The sequence below is a fragment of the Ambystoma mexicanum genome, chromosome 9 (assembly GCF_040938575.1).
Source record: "Ambystoma mexicanum isolate Mex_15411 chromosome 9, UKY_AmexF1_1, whole genome shotgun sequence".
NCBI classification, from domain to species: domain Eukaryota; kingdom Metazoa; phylum Chordata; class Amphibia; order Caudata; family Ambystomatidae; genus Ambystoma; species Ambystoma mexicanum.
This window is the reverse complement of record NC_090931.1, coordinates 913,800,863-913,818,258: the sequence shown is the minus strand read 5'-3', so window position 1 is coordinate 913,818,258 and position 17,396 is coordinate 913,800,863. Positions and strand designations below refer to the sequence as shown.

General features: G+C 43.8%; 1 protein-coding gene across 4 annotated transcripts in view; it reads right to left on the bottom strand.

Annotated features, from left to right (window-relative positions):
- Nucleotides 1-17,396, bottom strand: part of CERKL (CERK like autophagy regulator) — a 1,041,140-nt gene that overhangs the window by 405,632 nt on the left and 618,112 nt on the right. For 3 of the 4 annotated variants that reach the window (XM_069616081.1, XM_069616080.1, XM_069616082.1), the window contains exon 5: nt 13,000-13,142. The exons of the other annotated variant lie outside the window; for it this stretch is intronic. In XM_069616081.1, the coding sequence (XP_069472182.1) occupies nt 13,000-13,142 (143 nt within the window). The remainder of the gene's footprint in view (nt 1-12,999; nt 13,143-17,396) is intronic. 4 annotated transcript variants of the gene reach the window in all.

Below are 17,396 nucleotides of genomic sequence, written 5' to 3'. Positions count from 1 at the left end.
TCAAGACAGCACTGGTAAACCAGTAACGCCTGTAGCCCTATTAAAAATAGCACTGGAGCAACTACATTACCCAGCCCATATGACAAAAGAGAATCTGGCAGCAACGCTCGCGGAAGACTGGTTCATACCGAATTTAGCAGAGCATGTTGCATTTTTTATGGTGAACTGCATGATCTGCCAGCAATTCACCGCTGGGCACACATTAAAGGTAATGAGAGTCATCATCCCCAGGCCAAATGGGCCTTTTCAGCACTTGCACGTCGATTACATCAACATGATTCAAGTATGCAACGGGTACAGATACTTAATTGTTGTGTTCTGTCCATTCTCTAGATGGACAGAGGCAGGTCCATGTACACACCAAGACTCTACCTGTGCGGCCACATTTTTAGTGAGGGAAGTGTTCCCAAGGTGGGGGGTATGCAAAGTCATGAGATCAGATAATGGCCCTCACTTTGTTAATTCAATATTTGAGCAGATTAGCTTGCTGCTTGGTATAAAGCACAAGTTCTCGTCGGCGTATCATCCACAAGGTAATGGAATCTGTGAGAAGCTCAACGGTTTGATAAAGGAAAGGATAGCCAAGTTGAAGCTTACTCTAGAGAAAGGATGGCTGCACTGCCTTCCATTGGGACTGTATGCACTTCGGAACCAACCAGGGTCCGACCATCATTTTACGCCAGACGAGATAGCCACAGGAAGAAGAATGAGAACTCCCCTAACGCCCCAAGATAGAGCTAGATGTAATGCCCAGTCAACAGGAGAGGTTTTAGGATCTGAAATCAAAACTATCTGAACTGTATGACATCTTGCCTTACTGTAATTTCAGACCAGCTGCAGCGACGACGAAAAGGGTGCAGCGCAGAACAGAACACAGAAGGAGACACTGCATCAGACTCAGTTCAAAGTCTACGTGTTCCACTCGTCTTCCCTGGAGAGCCGTCCTCGTGAGGAACCACACAAGGAAAAAGTGGAACGAGCCAAGATTCAACGGTCCCTTTATCATAGAGGACTGCACTCTGTCCGCTGTGAAACTACAGGGCAGGAGAGCATGTATTTTTCTCGGTGATATCAAACCCTACATCAGCAAAGACCCCCTGCCTGCACCCCAACGAGAGGAAGCGACGAGCAACGGGGAAGAACCACAGCACGTGAAGACGAGATCCATGACGAGGAAGAAGGATGCATGACCAGCTAGACGAAGAAAGAACTTTTGTGCAAAAAATGTGGCTTCATTTTGGACATTCCTCTAAGCAAAAAAGGGGATAAGGACATAAAAACGGACACTCTGTGCATCCCAGTTGCAGGGTGAAGAAGAAAATTGCACGTGTAAGCCAAAACATAGTCTGTTGACTTTGAACTGAGGCACGCTGAATCCTTGATTAGAAAGGATATGCCAAATTTTGATCGAGGTCACATAAATTGGAAGAGAATACAGTACCCAGATTCTTTCCACACCGAGACCCTATTTGGAATCACTTATGGTGTCCCACAGTAGAGACATCACAAAGGACGTGGTCACCTATTTCAACCTACTGCTAAGATCATACCCGTCACTAGTAGGGAGGCTCACCAGTGTCCCAGACTTTTGACAATATCCCGAAAATGAAAAAATAATAAGACAACTGCTCACTGTCATTGCCGAACAACTCATCCTACTCCTCGAGTACAGTGAGAGAGAATCAAATGCTCCCAACACAGGCGGAAATAAATTAGCTTGCCAACACGCTGTTCTTTCACATAATCGAAGATTGTCCAACCATTGTTGGAAGAATGATAGATACATTAACATTTCTTCGAGCCCCAGCAAACACTGAACATTTAAGCCATCTTTTAAATAAGATAGTCATTTTAGTCGGACTCCATGCAAACGGACAGTGCAGACATTGTTTACATCAAGGAAAAACATATGATCCTAAACCTTAGCAAAGACAGGACGGATGTCCCTGTCACCAGAAGACAGCAGGTTGGTATACCACGTCTTCTTTCACGTTATTGAGGACTTTCCAGAGCTAGTTGGAAGAGCAATCAATGTAGAAATACTCACATTTCTCAGAGATCCAGTAAAGTATACCGAGCTAAGCATGCTCCTACATGGTATTGTAGCACAAATTAAACTCTCCAATCTCCATTGAAGCCTCCTGAGGAGACAGTGAAACTTTCCGCCGAGGGACAGATTGAGAGAGAGAGCAGAGTCAAGAACTCCATTTGTTGTATTTGTTGTCATTTTTCCCTATTTCTTCATACTGATCAGTGTCCAACATGTCCTCCGGAGTGAAGCAGATTCGAGGGGAGGACTGGGAGCTTACCTACTTTGAACATGCACAGTAAAGGGACTTAATGAAGTAGTATTTCATTTGATGTTTCCCATAGTCTAGGAAAGGAACTGTATCCTGAAGTAAGAGACAATTGTCACTTGCAAGAGGGGGGATACTTTGAAGCACTAGACACTCCTAAACATAGAACTCGAAAAACGATATTGGTTAAGGGAATACTAACATTGACATTTGGCGAATGATCGAGATGGGGGTCCAGAGCAGCAACCTGGTTCTCCCACAAGCAGAGAGGCACCCCCGCTTCTCTGGAAGAAAATGTTGCCGTCTGACCTACAAGGGCATAATGTACTTCTGTATTATATTCATCATTATTTTACTGTCGTTAACAATCAGAAACGCATTCTTTACTGGTGCACGAAGCGTTCCAATTTCAGTGCACCCACCTGATGATACACGCATGAAACCCACAAAAGCACTCAGACCTTATATAGTCATTCCAGTCCCTAGACAATCTGATGGTAGAGTAATTGAACTTGAAATGAACATGATTAATAGTGATATGCACACACTTATGGTAACGAATGAGCAGGAAAGCCGAAGACAGGGTCAGCATGAAATGAATGAAGAAAAGATCCTGACAACTACACGCACACACACACTGAATGCACACGAAACAGGCCTAGGGTCAATGACTGCAGAACCACAAACGAAAGCAGCAGAGAAGATTAGACTGCCTGCCATAAAAACCTTCACATAAGATAGTGTGAGAAAACAAGAAGAATTAAGAGAAAGACCAACAGAAGCAGTCATTTCAGAAACCCTTAAGAAAGCAGAAGCGGCCTCAGAGAAACTCTCTGCAAGAACGCAACTGATAGTAGACTCATTATTCCCATACATAGCCAGAGTGAGGAAACTACAAGAGGAAATGAAGAACAAAACAGCAGAGACTGTATTGCCAAGCACACATGTTCTAACACAAGGGACAAGTACCAGGTCTACAATACAGCCATATACGGGACCAGTGTCAGGCTGGTTGGCATGGGCATTTGCACGCAGCAGAGAAAAGATGCATGAGTTCCAAGAAAGAGCTGCTAGACTCCTGTTCACTCAAATGGTGCAAATGAGGAAGCCTGCACCATGGACCAGGATACCCGAGAACCCTCCAGCAAGAAAGAGCCATACAGATGCATTCAGAGATGTAGCAATAGCAAACTACATGAAAACCTTAAGAATCAAGAGAAGCATGCATGAAGACGACAGTGAACTGAGCGATTACCTGGATAGCACAGCACACTTAGGTAACAACATTTGGTACCAGCACATGAAGGAAGTTGGAAGACGAAATTCCGAAGGGGAATGCTTCGTTTGCGCACTCGTACCGTACAGCATGGGGCAGTCCAAGATCTTCGTGGCTGTAGAAATCAATGTCCCGACAGCACACTGTCTCTCACACATAGCAATGTGCAATACCAGAGGCCAGTTCATGGGAAGTGATGCCTCATTGATATGGGCAACTGAAACAGCCTATCCCGATGAAGATGATTATGTTCAGGACATTAAGACGAGAAACAGAGCTCATACTAGGAATCATGTGATCAGGTACGAGAAAGCCTGGAGTTAAAGGAGCAGGAATAAGATGGGAAGTAAACCCAAGATTAAATGTCCAAGGTAAAACTCCAGCAGAGGCTCAAATTTGGAAGAACAGAGGCCAGATGCAGATTTGGGGAACAGTGCTTTCACCAGACGGATGGGAGCAAGGAGTAGTGATCTGCCGAGCATGGATGGTCTTCGGAGCCTGCAAGGAAGCCATCGAAAACTCAAAAAGACTGTGCAAACCACTATGGCCTAAACATACAAAATTATTAACAGGGGTCGAAGACAGAGGAGGACCCTTGCAGATAGTGCCACTAGAAAGTCAAACATTGTGCTTCAGGAACAATGGCACAAGGAAAAATGGGGGAGAATCAAAACTGCGGGCGAATTTTTGAGGCTCCAGGAATGACTCATGGGACTGCAGTGATCGTGGATCATTATTGGGCATGTGGACCCAAAGCATACATCAGACTGCCAAAAAAACTGGGGAGGTATTTGCACAATAGTGAACATCCACGTTCCAGCATTAGTGACCCCGAAAAGTGACCTGAATATTGATAGTTTCCCGAAAGCAGATGCTCACCTGAGGAAGAAGAGATCTGTGGAACTGATAACCCGAATGAAGAGAGAGAATTACTTCTCTGTTAAATCGGAAGAAGCAATTCATGCAAACCCATATGAACACAGGCTGTTCACCCTCACCTCATCAGTGTTCACAACGATTTTCATGCCACGAATCCAAGTTGGAGTAAATACTAAATGGTTGCAGATAACCAGATGGGAGTTGCTACAGACCATCAACACGACCATAAAAGGATTCAATGGAATCAAGGAAGAGTTAAGAGCCATCCGGCAGATGACTCTCCAGAACAGATACGTACTTGATATGTTCACAGCTATGGATGGAGGAGTTTGTGCCAAAATTGGAGAATCATGTTGCACATTTATACCTTATCACAACGAAGAAAATGGAACTCTAACAGAAGCCATAGGACTGCTGACGAAGCTTCAGAACCAGATGATCGACGAAACTGACGAAGTTGATGATGAGAGCTGGTTTGGATCACTATTCTCGTGGGTTCCATAATGGATGGCAGACATATTCAAGTTTCTGGGAGACATGCTATTGATGATATTACTAGGATTTTGTGTCATCAAGATAATAATCTTGCAATGCCAGAAAACTGTGAAGAAAGCCATAAGGATGAAGATCATGATTGATGTCAAACCAGGATGGGAGCCCAGAGATCTAACTGATGAAGAAATAAGAGACTTTGTGAAGGCTAGCAAGAACGCACCAGAAGGTACAAAGTTTCTCTAGCCCAGGAAACGCAGACATTATGAGGGATGATTTACTGCAGCCCAAATGGACAATGTCAGCTGATGACATGGAACAAAGACGAACATGTAAGGACAGTAGGAAGCATGAGAGGAGTAATAAAATATATGGACTCCAAAGAGACACTTCTTCAAACCATCATGTACAGACCCAGTAGATGAAGAAGGGATGAACCCAGACGATGAAGCAAAGATGAATACAGAGGAACCAAGTGAGATGGATCCAAAGGAGGAAGTGAAAGTGGTTGATGAATCGCCCAGAGGGAGGGTGTAGAGGAGGTCCCAAATAAAGCCTGCACTCCAGTGGCCCATTTTGAAGTACCAGGAACATTCACACTGAAATATGTGACATACGGTGAGCAAATAAACCAGCAGAGAGCCGCAGTAGGGCTCTGCCCTTTGCCTATCAGAAGAACAATACCTATTGAAGTACCAATAACCAGACAACCATGGACAGTAAGGTACCCATTGAGAAAACCCTACCAGCAAATGAAACGAAATGAAGATTGCTTAAGTACTGTCCAGGAAGAAACCAAAAAGTCCTTAATGGAAGACGCATGGTGACGTCACGAGGGCCTGGACTAACGCACCCATAGAAGGAATGACGACCAAAGGATGTGTAACGCTCACCTGGTATCCACGGGGACGTCACTCAGCCTGTTCTGACCTCTTACGACCGCGAACCCTTCCCTGGAGGCTATTCGACTGGAGACTGGGCCTGAAACACAGGATTGGTAGAGTTTAACTCCCTATTGTCTTTGTGTGCTTGAACCCCTTCTTCCCTGGGGTCCAACCCTTCCCTTTGATCCACAGCTCACCTTATTTTCTTGGATAGTGTGCTCTCCGTCCTGCTTTCAGCGCAGGGGCGCGTTGATTGATGCGGGCTCGTTGCTGCCTAGTTACTTCACTGGCAAGAGTCCGACAGGTAAGTATAATGAGTCTTTTGAACAGTTCTCTAACTTTGTTCCTTTCCTTCCTTAGATGATGGCCGGCGTCCGGGGATGGCGGCGTGCTGCTGAGATGAGTAGCGCTGAAGGTGAGTGAGAGCGTGATGCGCGATGCACCCCTTTTGTATTTGTATTAAACTGAGTTCTTTTCCTGTGTCTTTTAGGTGCCGCAACGTTTGCAGCGTGGATGCCGGTTATGAAGAACAAATGCGGCGAGTAAGCGCGATATGCGGCGCCTCTAGATGTTTCCACGCTAACCTGGAGTGTCTTTTCCCTCTTGCAGATGGATGAGAAGTTCCGGAGACAGAGTTCCCCCAGAGTGGCTGGGATTCAGGTAAGTGTTTGAAGCTCGTAGAGTATTTAAAAATAAGCAAAGATTTGCAGAATGCTTACTAATGCCTTTTTTCTGTTCTTTTCCCATTTTCTTAGGAAGCGGCGTGCTGGGATGGGAATGACACTGCCGAAGAAGCCCGCAGAACAGAAGGAGCGATGAATGATGGGCAGAAGCGCTGCAAGGTAAAGCTGTTCCTAATGGTGTTCTTGTTCTTGCAGGAGCTGAGCGCAGAAGAAAGATGCAGTCCTACTGGAGACCGATCCGAACACGATGAGTGTCACGCTGCAGGTGCAGAAAACACAAAGCATGTTTCTCAGCCTGGGCGTGGCCTAAATAGACTCTGGGTATCCCAGGTGTCTGTGGGCTGAAACACACCGAAAAGACTAGACTGCACATGCAGTTCTGGGAACCGAAATATGTGGGGGCATCCATCTTGTCCCCATCAATGCACTACAAGTCCAATCCCCAATGTTATCCTATAGGAGTGAGTGAGTCTGGTGCCACAAGCGCCAAGTCTGGCTCCAAGTGGGTCTTTGGAGGGATGGAGAGGCCCTTGAGGGCCATGTAGGTGATCGTGGCCTGGCTCCAGCCTGACATCTTGGAGGGCTGGGGACATGAGGGGCAGGAATCATGACAGGACGATGCGAAAAGACAAAACGCCATGAATAAGGATATCATGAACCTAGAAGGAGAAAGAGATGTTGAAATACAAAGAAGCTAAAGCTGTGAGCAGGATGAAAATATTCAACCAGCTAACGCCTGTACATATGCTTGTAACCGCAAGAAAGCTAAGAAAACAGTGCGGCTTGCTATGCTAAGTAGAAGAATAGAGCGGCAAGCGCCATTGTACACAATCTACCTCAAAACGAAGCACATTGTATAAGTGCTAGTCCACTTTGCACTAAAAGCAAAACCAACCCAAGTTATTGTAGGCCAAACGGAAGAAGATTCATATTCTAGCAAACACGAGGAAAGAAGGCTGAATCGAAACTCAGCACAGGCAGCTTGTACCAGGGAAGCCAAGGTCATATCAATAGAAGCTATGAACAGTAGTTACTTTTAATTGAAGCTGAGAACAGAATATCCTGCCTCTGAAGAATCGAGATAAAAAGGCGAAGGCAGGTGGCGGGTGAAACAAAAATCAAATACACAAATTGAGAGAAACAAGGCAAATTCAAGGTGTAGTAGCACGTGACCATCCAAGCGAGAAGAGGCACGGGTTCACACCAATGCTTGGCAGCCGCCCAGACAGAGATATAACTTTTCCTGACAAGAAGACACAGTTTCGAGGCCGACCACAGCCAACTAATTGACACATAGCCACTAAAGTAATGATGGATTGAGGGAAGGACGGGTGAATCGTGGGGCAACCCGCACCTGGTTGACCATTCTGTGTGCTGCTAAGTAAAGTGGAGATTTATGCATGGGGTTGAAGCCAACCCAATCACAATGGACCAAATAATCTAGGGTCCTATAGTTAATAGAACCAATAGGACATTGTACTTTTAGTGATGTCTACAGTAGTCATTCTGCAGGAAGGGCTTCGACGCCCACCTGATAGTGTTTACCCAATCCCCTCACTCCGTTACCATATACAGATATAGCACCTATATTAAAGTTACCTTTTCCTAACCAATAGAATTACATGTTAACTTTTGAGTGTTACATGTCAGATTATGACGTGTTTTGAGCATAAAAGTTATGTTTTGTATGAAGTTCGAGGGAGTTGAAGCGAGGACTATCGCATCACTGTTGATTTCTACTCGTCAATAAACTGACTCCCCCTTGCCAAACCATTGAGTTGTCCTTGTTGATTGGTGTTGGGGAAGTAAATCTGCACCCCCATCCACCTCAAGGTGCAGCTATCTCATCTTAAAGTACTCCGGAGCAAACCCAAACTCTATGGGCCGGCCGGGGGTCTCCCTAGTACATTGTGTTGTAATGTTGTAATGTATTTCCCACTCTGCCTCCCTCCCTGCCCTGTGGGCGCTTTGAAACAGAATATTCGTATTGTATAAGCGCCTAACAAACAAACAAATAAATAAACAAGGAAATAAAAAGCATTGTTTCCAAATCACAAATGGAAGAAAACGAGGGAAGTACTTGTGTGGGAGGAGGTGAAGAAGAGAGAAACGTAGTACATAAAGTATCAATTTTTGAAGGGAAGTATAATGCAAACTCAGAAGCTGTCAGTACCGAAGAAATAGCATCTTATTAAGAATATGAAAAAAACATTGTAGATGAGTAGAAAGAGAGGTACGCAATGAGGTATAATAGTGTTTTTTAGCAAGAAAGAGTGTTTTCATAAGAGGGATCTAAAGCATACAGAGTGTCGAGATCTGTACAGAGACTATTTCTTTTCCCAAGTAACTGAAAATAAAACAGCTATTACCACCCCGCCTTCCTTGCCTGGGTTGCTAATAGCAATATACACCCTCCCTGGATGGGGCATTGCCGACTACCAATGGCCCAGGGCCTGCATTGACGTATGCCCAAGAGCTCTTGCCATTTGGTAATGCCCCCCTCGCCCGCAGTCCCTCAATCTATATTGCTTGATTAAACGCTGCTGCAGTGAGGCTATATAAGTGATCTGTAGCAGTGTTTTTCTTACCATTAAATTAAACTTGGTTGGTAGCAGTGGTTTGACAAGCTGTTTCACAGTCATGCACTGTGCCACAGAGTGCTTTCTTCGTTGCATTATATAACTACTTTTACTGACGTTTCAAAATGTAATCCCTGATCTCACTGGCAATAACAGTTTACTTCAGGCATTTCAGCGAAAACAAACAATTAGAAAACCAGTGAAGTCCAGCAAATAAAAGACAATGGGGTTTATATATATAGACTGGTAAGGGTATCACCCTTCTCTACTATCTGGGGACAACTCAAAACGTATGTATAAAGAAGAGAAGTAAAAATGTGTTTGAAAACAAAATTGCCTATGTCTTTTTCCTCCTAAGGTTTAAAGTACACTAAGTTCTGAAGAAATTTACGATTTTACGTGTGACATACACAATAAACAAACATTTCATTTAATCAATGTTCACTTGCTCATGGCAAGGACACATTTTAAAAGTCTAGCTGCTCTCCTGAACACCCATGAAGACCTGCTATCAAATCTGGATTCCAACTCTCCCTCTGTTCTATTCCTTCTCGATCTTTCCTCACTGACCAGGCACTGGCATGGCTGATCTCCTTTCTCTCTAACCAACCTTTCCAAGTGCAACTTTGCCCTTTCCTCTTCTCCACCTCACTCTCTACCTGCGGCGTCCGCAGGGCTCTATCCTATTGTTGCAGCTCTTTAATATCTACCTTGCCCGTCTTGCCCACCTGATCTTCACATTATATCCTCACTTCCAGTGCTATGCTGATGACAAATAGCTCTCTATTAAGCTTTCCTCGCTACCTATTCTTTTTCTCTCATACCTTACTGCTATTCAGGCATGGTGCTCTGCTAATGCTCTGCTAATGCCTTAATGCCAGTCAGACCAATATCCTACTCATTGGGATGCCTGCTCCCTCTTTCTCTCCGACTCTCTGGCCTTCCTCCTTGGGTCCCCTCCCCTCACCCTCTTTGACTACTCTCTATCTTTCTCCTCTCACATCCCCACCTTGCCAAGAAGTCCAACTTTCAGCTCCACCTCCTCAGAGGCATTCTCCCTTTCTTCACCTTCACCCAGAAGCTCACTGTCTCCAGAGCTCTGGTTCTCTCTGGTCTGGACTACTGCATCAGCCTCTTCCTCATTCTGCCTCTGTCCTCCCTTCGCCCTCTTCAACTTAGCCAGGACAGGACTGCAAGACTTATCCTTGGCCTCAAGCCCAAGGACTGCATCTCTCCAGCTCTAGAATCTCTCCACTGGCTCCAGGTGGTTGCAAGGATGAGACCCTCTGCATCACCCACAAGGCTTTTTGCTGCCTGGGATCCCACTACATCCAATTTTCTCCCCTGAAATACCTACCTGCTAGAGTCCTTCATCCTCTAGCTCCACCTCTCTGCAGGCCAGATGATTTACCAAGCAGAGAGTGGGGGTAGATCTCTTTCTTTGGTGGGAGCCTTCCTCTGGAATGGTCTTCCTGCCCCTCTCAAACTAGAGATTCCTTAAGTTCCAGAAGCTTCTCAAGACTTTCCTTTTCTCCTCCTTCTTCACTCCCCCCCTGCTAATGCCCCCTGCCACTGCGACTGGTACCTGGCCCCTTAGGAGTTACTACAGGGACCAGGCCCTCCTCAACCAGTCCTCCCCAGCACCCTAACCAGCACTTGTCCTCGGGCACTCCTCCTGGACTATCCTGAATCTGGTACTCTCCGTCCTCGCACTAGCTGACCCTTACCCCTGGTTTCCCCTTGAGCTCCCTGTTGCACTTGTCCAGCCCCTAGGGCCCCTGCAACCCACACTTCCCCTTCTGCCCCTTCACTTTTCCCACCCTACCGCCCTGATCCCCCATGCACTAATTTTTCACTGCACTTGCACAGTACGAATGTCACAATGCCTAGTAGAACCGTTTTCTTGTTTTTTCTGTTGTTTTTCTCCTGTGCCCCCACACCCCATTTATTTGCCTTGTAGCGCCTGGAAACACTTGTGTATAGGCACCATACACATGTCCAATAAAATAAATAAACATAAAATAGTGAATATACATCAGTGCAACACAATACACACAAAGAAAGTCCAAAAAGCACATGTCAAACAATACAAAACTAACATGTGTTCTCCTTCAAACTTTTAAATCAACTGATATAACAACAAAACAGAACATCAAACACATATACAACTGATCCTATTTGTGTCCAAAATGAGACATGTTTCTGTCCCTATAAAAAACTTACTAACACTGGACATTCATCAGGGGCTAAACAGTGCACGATGATGTGATTTCAGACTCTTTTGTGGACTTCAAAAGATTAATACTGTCAGCAGCTTTCAAACAATAAAAACAATAAAAAGAGGGAAAAGTAACATATTTCAGAATGCATGAATTATAGGATTGCTTAAACACAGATCAAAACAATTAACTGTGTTCAACCTTGTGTTGGATGTGGTTCCCTTAAGTGAAGATGAGGCTGCTGTGGTATTTAGGCATTGAGATGCCAGCATTATTCGTGATTATTACAGCCCTTTCACATAGGTTTCTTTATATTGCAGTGTGTGGCCAGTCGAGGCTGTTTCAGAGATTTGGAGTCTTAATGACAAAGACTGGAGATTGAAAATCAATATAATAGGAGAGACGCTGCATAATGAGCAGGTACCCATTATTAAATTCTTGCTTGTTGCAGCAAGCAATAAAAAGATTGAACACAGTTAATTGTTTTGATCCATGTTTAAGAAATGTTGTCACGTCATCTTGCGCTGTTTAGACCCTGATGAATGTCCTGGGTTATTACATTTTGTATAGGGCAGAAACATTTAGGGATATTTGCGACACAAATGTGATCAGTTATATATGGGTTTGATGTTCTATTGTGTCATTCTATCAGTTGATTTAAAAGTTTTAGGGAGTACAAATGTGTATGTTTTTTATAGTTTGTTATGTGCGTTTTTACTATCTTTGTGTATTTTGTTGCATTGATGTCTATTTATTAGACTTTGAATATGTGTCCTTGCCATGAGCAAGTGAACATTGATTAAATTAAATAAATGTTTGTATATTGTGTATGTCACACGTTACATCGTCCTTTTTTTCAGGGTTCGGTGTGCTTTAAACTTTAGGCGGAAAAGGACACAGACAGTTTTGTTTTCAAACACATTTGTACTTCTCTTCTTTATACAAACGCAAATAAAAGGCACAAACTAAGTCAGTGCTTGCTTGCCTTGAACCTAATGTCCCCCTTTTAGGGTTGGCTCATTGCAGTAGCTGTAGCCACCTGTAGGTGAAAGAACTATTGGTATATTAATTATATATCTGTGATAAGCACTTTTTAGAAAATGGATTTTGTAGAAGAATACGAACATACGGCAGTAATAGTCCCAGTGACATATTGTCAGTTATCTAAATACATGTCATAATACCTATTTCAAACAGCTCTTTTTGTCTACATATGTCTGAATGGTAATCGGTTGACTGGAGCTATTAAACTGGTCCTGATGTAATGGAAACATTTAAACAAAGTGTTCCTTGAGGTACTTGATTCTAACCAAAACAGCGTCAAAGCAAACAGCCATAAATTAAGCACTTCCTTTGTCTCGTTTGATTTTCATATGTATAGCGAAGGTTAAGTCTAATTGTAACATGTTATTCATTTTATTGGGCTGATATTAAATATAACGACATGTTAAAAATATATGAATGGAGCTATACGTCCCTCTTTAAGACGCCCAAATGTTTGGCTTTGAATGGTTCTACTGTCAACATACACTAATCGTAGGGCACAGGTACGTTTCACTTGACTTAGAAATCTATCTGGACAGTATGGTACTTGGAGAGATGCTTTCTGAGTGATGGAGACATGGTTTACGGAGTACCTGTACAATTTGGTTAGATACAGAGGCATATAGTGATCATGCTCTAGGCTCACCAGCAGGTATTATGCCGAGAGGAAGCGATGCTCTGACTGGAGTGAAAACCGAATCCATACTTCTTCCAGCATCCATCTGGGCTCTGAGAAGCAGACCGTGCGCCACCTCATTGGTGAATCCATCACCACCAACACAAACCACTCTATAACAAAACAACATGATTGGCTATCAAGAAATGGAATTCTGATTCTTGATTCAAACTAGTGACTATGGATAAAATTAACAATACTTGATGGAGCATTCCCTCCCAGTGGATCATAACGCATTGCTTCACAGAAAAACTCTGTTAATGAAGTGAAAAGAACTATTATCAAAAGCAGTACATGAAAGCATTTACCAATAAATAAGATATACACTTTTCAATAAAAACAGCGGATTTTAGTAAAACTTAAGATATGCTGGGTGTCATGTGATAGTAGATGGGAAATAGGAAAATGTTGCTGTGACAGAATGTCCTCTGCAAGAGTGTACTCTCCTGAGATTTTTTTGAAATGTGCTGTGCCAAAGAAATGGGATTTCTACAAAGGAAAATGTGTTCTGCTAGATACTTTCCACATATGCTCTGTTGCTAAAAACGTAATGTCATTGATTCTACCAGGGCTGGTTTTAGGTCTTGGGAGTATATAGCGTGGTCACTGCCATTCATATTTATTTATTTGATTCATTTAGGATTTATAGAGCGCACCAAGCCCGAAGGCATCAAGGCGCTGGTCGCACAGGGTAAAAGAGGGACATTTGCATAGAACATGGACAAGGAATTATATATAGACAAATTACAGAAACAAAATTACAAACAACAACAGTAGGCTCAAATCTTAGGTAATTTGGTTAGAGAGGTTGTCCTGCGGGAGATTGCTAGCACTCATGTATTACCCCTGAGAGAATAGCCAGTTTTGAGGCATTAGCGGAACCACCGTAAGGATGGTTCATCCCTGAGAGGGAGCGGTAGAGCATTCCACGGTTTTGAAGAGATTACCGGGAAGCTAGACCCACCCGATCTTTGTAACCTGAATCTAGGTATCGAAAGGAGACGAGTCTGTGAGGACTGTGTAGGTCTGATAGATTGAGGTTGTATGAATTTTCTGGTGAGATATCTAGGGGCCGTATTGGTCAGGCATTTGTGTGTTATGGACAGGGTTTTGAATAGAATGCGTTCACCCGTTGGCAGCCAATTATGGTTTCTTCTAGCTGTAGCGATGTGGTCTCTCTTAGGGAGATTTAGGGCGTCTCTGATGGTGTTATTCTGAATTGTCTGAAGCTTTTTGATGCTGACCGTGGTTGTTCCAGTGACGAGTGCATTGCAGTAGTACAGTCTTGAGACTATCAAGGCTCTTGCTAGTGTGACACTTCTCTCTGTAGAGAGGAAAGCTCTGCTAGCAGTGATTAGTTTTGTTGTATATGCTGCTGCTGCTGAAGTGATAGCATTTTCCTGTCTCGATAGTGACAGTGAGGCATCTAAGTACATACCCAGCGTTTTATTGCCGTCAAAAATGAAGGACTTGTAAGCTTTGTCAAGTTTATTCAGTAATGGTTGGGACCGGACCAAGAGCAACTCTGTTTTTTTCATACATAATGAGTGCATGGCCATCCAGGCTTGGATGGTTTGGTAGATCCTGCCAATGGTGTTAGAATCTAGAGTATAGGATCCTGATAGGGGAGGAGGATTTGGGTATCTTCAGCGTAGTTCGTATAGGAGATACCCAATGTGTCTAGGCGGTCAAAGAGAGGATTCCTGAATATATTGTATAGCGTTAGGGAAACAAAGGAGCCTTGGGGGACTCTACAAGAAACCAGCGCTGGCTTGGCTGAAGCCATGGATGAGAACGCTCTCATAGTTCTGTTCGATAGAAAGGAGGAAGTCCAGGCTATGGCTTTTGGTGAGAAGTGGCCCATAGACAAGAGATGTTGGCAGAGGATTTTGCTATCTACTAGATCAAATGCCGCTTACAAGTCAAGAAGGAGTAGGAGGGCAAGTCTACCTTTGTCTTTCAGTTCGTCCATCTGTAATTTCAAGTCTATAAGAGCTGCTTCCATCCCATGGATAGTAACCCTGACTGGCACAATCCTAGGAGTTTGTTAGTTTTTAGGTTTTTCTGGATTTGTAGATAAGCCTATCTGTCCGGAATTTTAAGCAGGAATGGTACAGTCGTGATTGGGCAATAGTTGGTAGGAATGTCTGGATCTAAGGTGGGCTTCTTGAGGAGTGGCAAGACCCGGGCATTTTTAAGGTTGGAAGGGACACAACTGGAGGAGAATGAAGGGCAGTAATTGAAGGAGCCAGTTCGTGAGCGCAGTCTTTAATGTCTGTGGCTAGGCAAATGTCTCCTTGGCACCTGGATGGTTTTAGACCAGATGAGTTTTATGGTTTCTGATTCAGAACCTGGGTTGAACTCAGCGCAGAGTTCAGTACACTTGAGTATGGTAGTACTTCTGTAAGGGCAAGTTTGATTATGTTCTCTAATATTTTGCTTTGGAGACCAGCGATTTTGGTAAACAAAACATTGTGGAACACCATAGTGTGTCATTAGAGCATTAAACGGTAAAGGGGCTGGGGATTCCAGTTCCCTTAGTCGGGCAAAGAGCTAACGGGAGCCCGAATTTGCTTTTGTCAATTCTTTCATTAAAGGGGGACATTTTACCTAAGAGTTTATAGGTTTTAGCCATTGAGGTAAAGTTATCTTTGTTTGAAGGTGAAGGGTCCCTTTTCCAGTGACTCTCTGCAGATTGTTTAGCAGATCGCAGTGATTTAAGACTTGGTTGGGGCAAACAAGGTATTTAAATGGGCTAGAGGCATTTGTATTCGATTAGTCAGTGGGGCTAAATCATTAATTGCTAGAAGTATAGTTTGAACATTTAGAATGTTTCTCGAAAGGGTTGCTGGGGCAATTACACTTGGAATCTTCGGTTTATTATTAGTGGGTATGATAAATATGATGATATTATGGCCTGACCACGGGCAGGGCTAATTGCAAAGGATGTCTATGTTACAGTTAAGGTCTACTAACCAGTCTAGGATTCATCCCTTCTCGTGGGTACGGCTAGAGATTTGTTGGGTGAAGCCAAGAGCGTCAATGGAATTAGTGAGCGCAATCGCATTTAAGTCTAGTGTGTCATTAAATCCAAGATTTAGTTTGCCTAAGAGCACGATTTTGGAGGATGGTCTGGTGTCTGTCGAGAGGAGTTGTGAGATCTCATTTTTGAATGATAGAATAGGGCCTGGTGGTCTGTAGATTGAGTGAAGTGTCATGGTAGCATTATTGGAGAGTTATAGTTTAGCCGATAGCGACTCTCCTGATTGTAGGGGACAGTTGTGTGATTCTCTAAGTAACAGGGAATTTTTGTCTATGATAGCAACCCCTCCCATCCCCCCCGCCCCAAGACATTGTCAGCATCATGGCTCTCCTTCCTTATGATAGAGTAGTTATCACGTATGGCTAGGGAGCGGGCAGGACCTGCTGTTCCATGGAGACAGGTTTCTGTGATGGCTAATAGGTCAAGGTCATTATTGGATATGAGATCAGAGATGTTCAAGGCGTGAGCTAGGAGTGACCTAGCGTTGATTAAGGCTCCATTGAGCGGTCTAGGAATGATTGGTCGGTAGATTGTTTACTATGAGGTGGGGCTTACGACAGGGAATTATTCTCTGGCACTGTTACTGAAATGGTGCAATGTTATCTGGCACAGTTCCTGAAATGGGCGAAATATTTTCGGGCACAATTGCTAACAAGGGGGCACTATTCTCTGGCACAGTTGCTAACAAGGGCACAATATTCTCTGGCACAGTTACTGAAATGGGCCCAATATTCTCTGGCACAATTGCTAACAAGGGGGCACAATATTCACTGGCACAGTTGCTAACAAGGGCACAATATTCTCTGGCACAATTACTGAAATGGGCACAATATTCTCTGGCACAGTTACTGAAATGGGTGCAATGTTTTCTGGCACAATTACTGAAATGGGCGCATTATTCTCTGGCACAGTTGCTAACAAGGGCGCAATGTTCTCTGGCACATTTACTAACATGGGCGCTGTAAGGAAGGCATGGTATCAAAGTAAGACAGACACAAGTGATCATAGTTAAAGGGTGTTTATTGAACTTTATCAAGGGTGTGATAAAAGCCTAGCTACACCTGAATCTAAGGTGGGAGCAAGCTACGACCATCAAATAATAATAAAGCAGTCCTAATGGAGTCTCGTCAAAATAAAAGGGCCTATACTAAAAAACCTATTGCCAATCCTTACCACTAAGTTACAAATAGTGTGGGGTAATGTTCGTGAAAAAGAAAGAAGTGCTCACAAAATGATAAGTCAGGATGTTCAGGTCGTTGGCCTCCCTTCCCGACATTTTAAGCATGGGACAAGGCGGTTCACTCGAGCATAGCACACTCTTGGG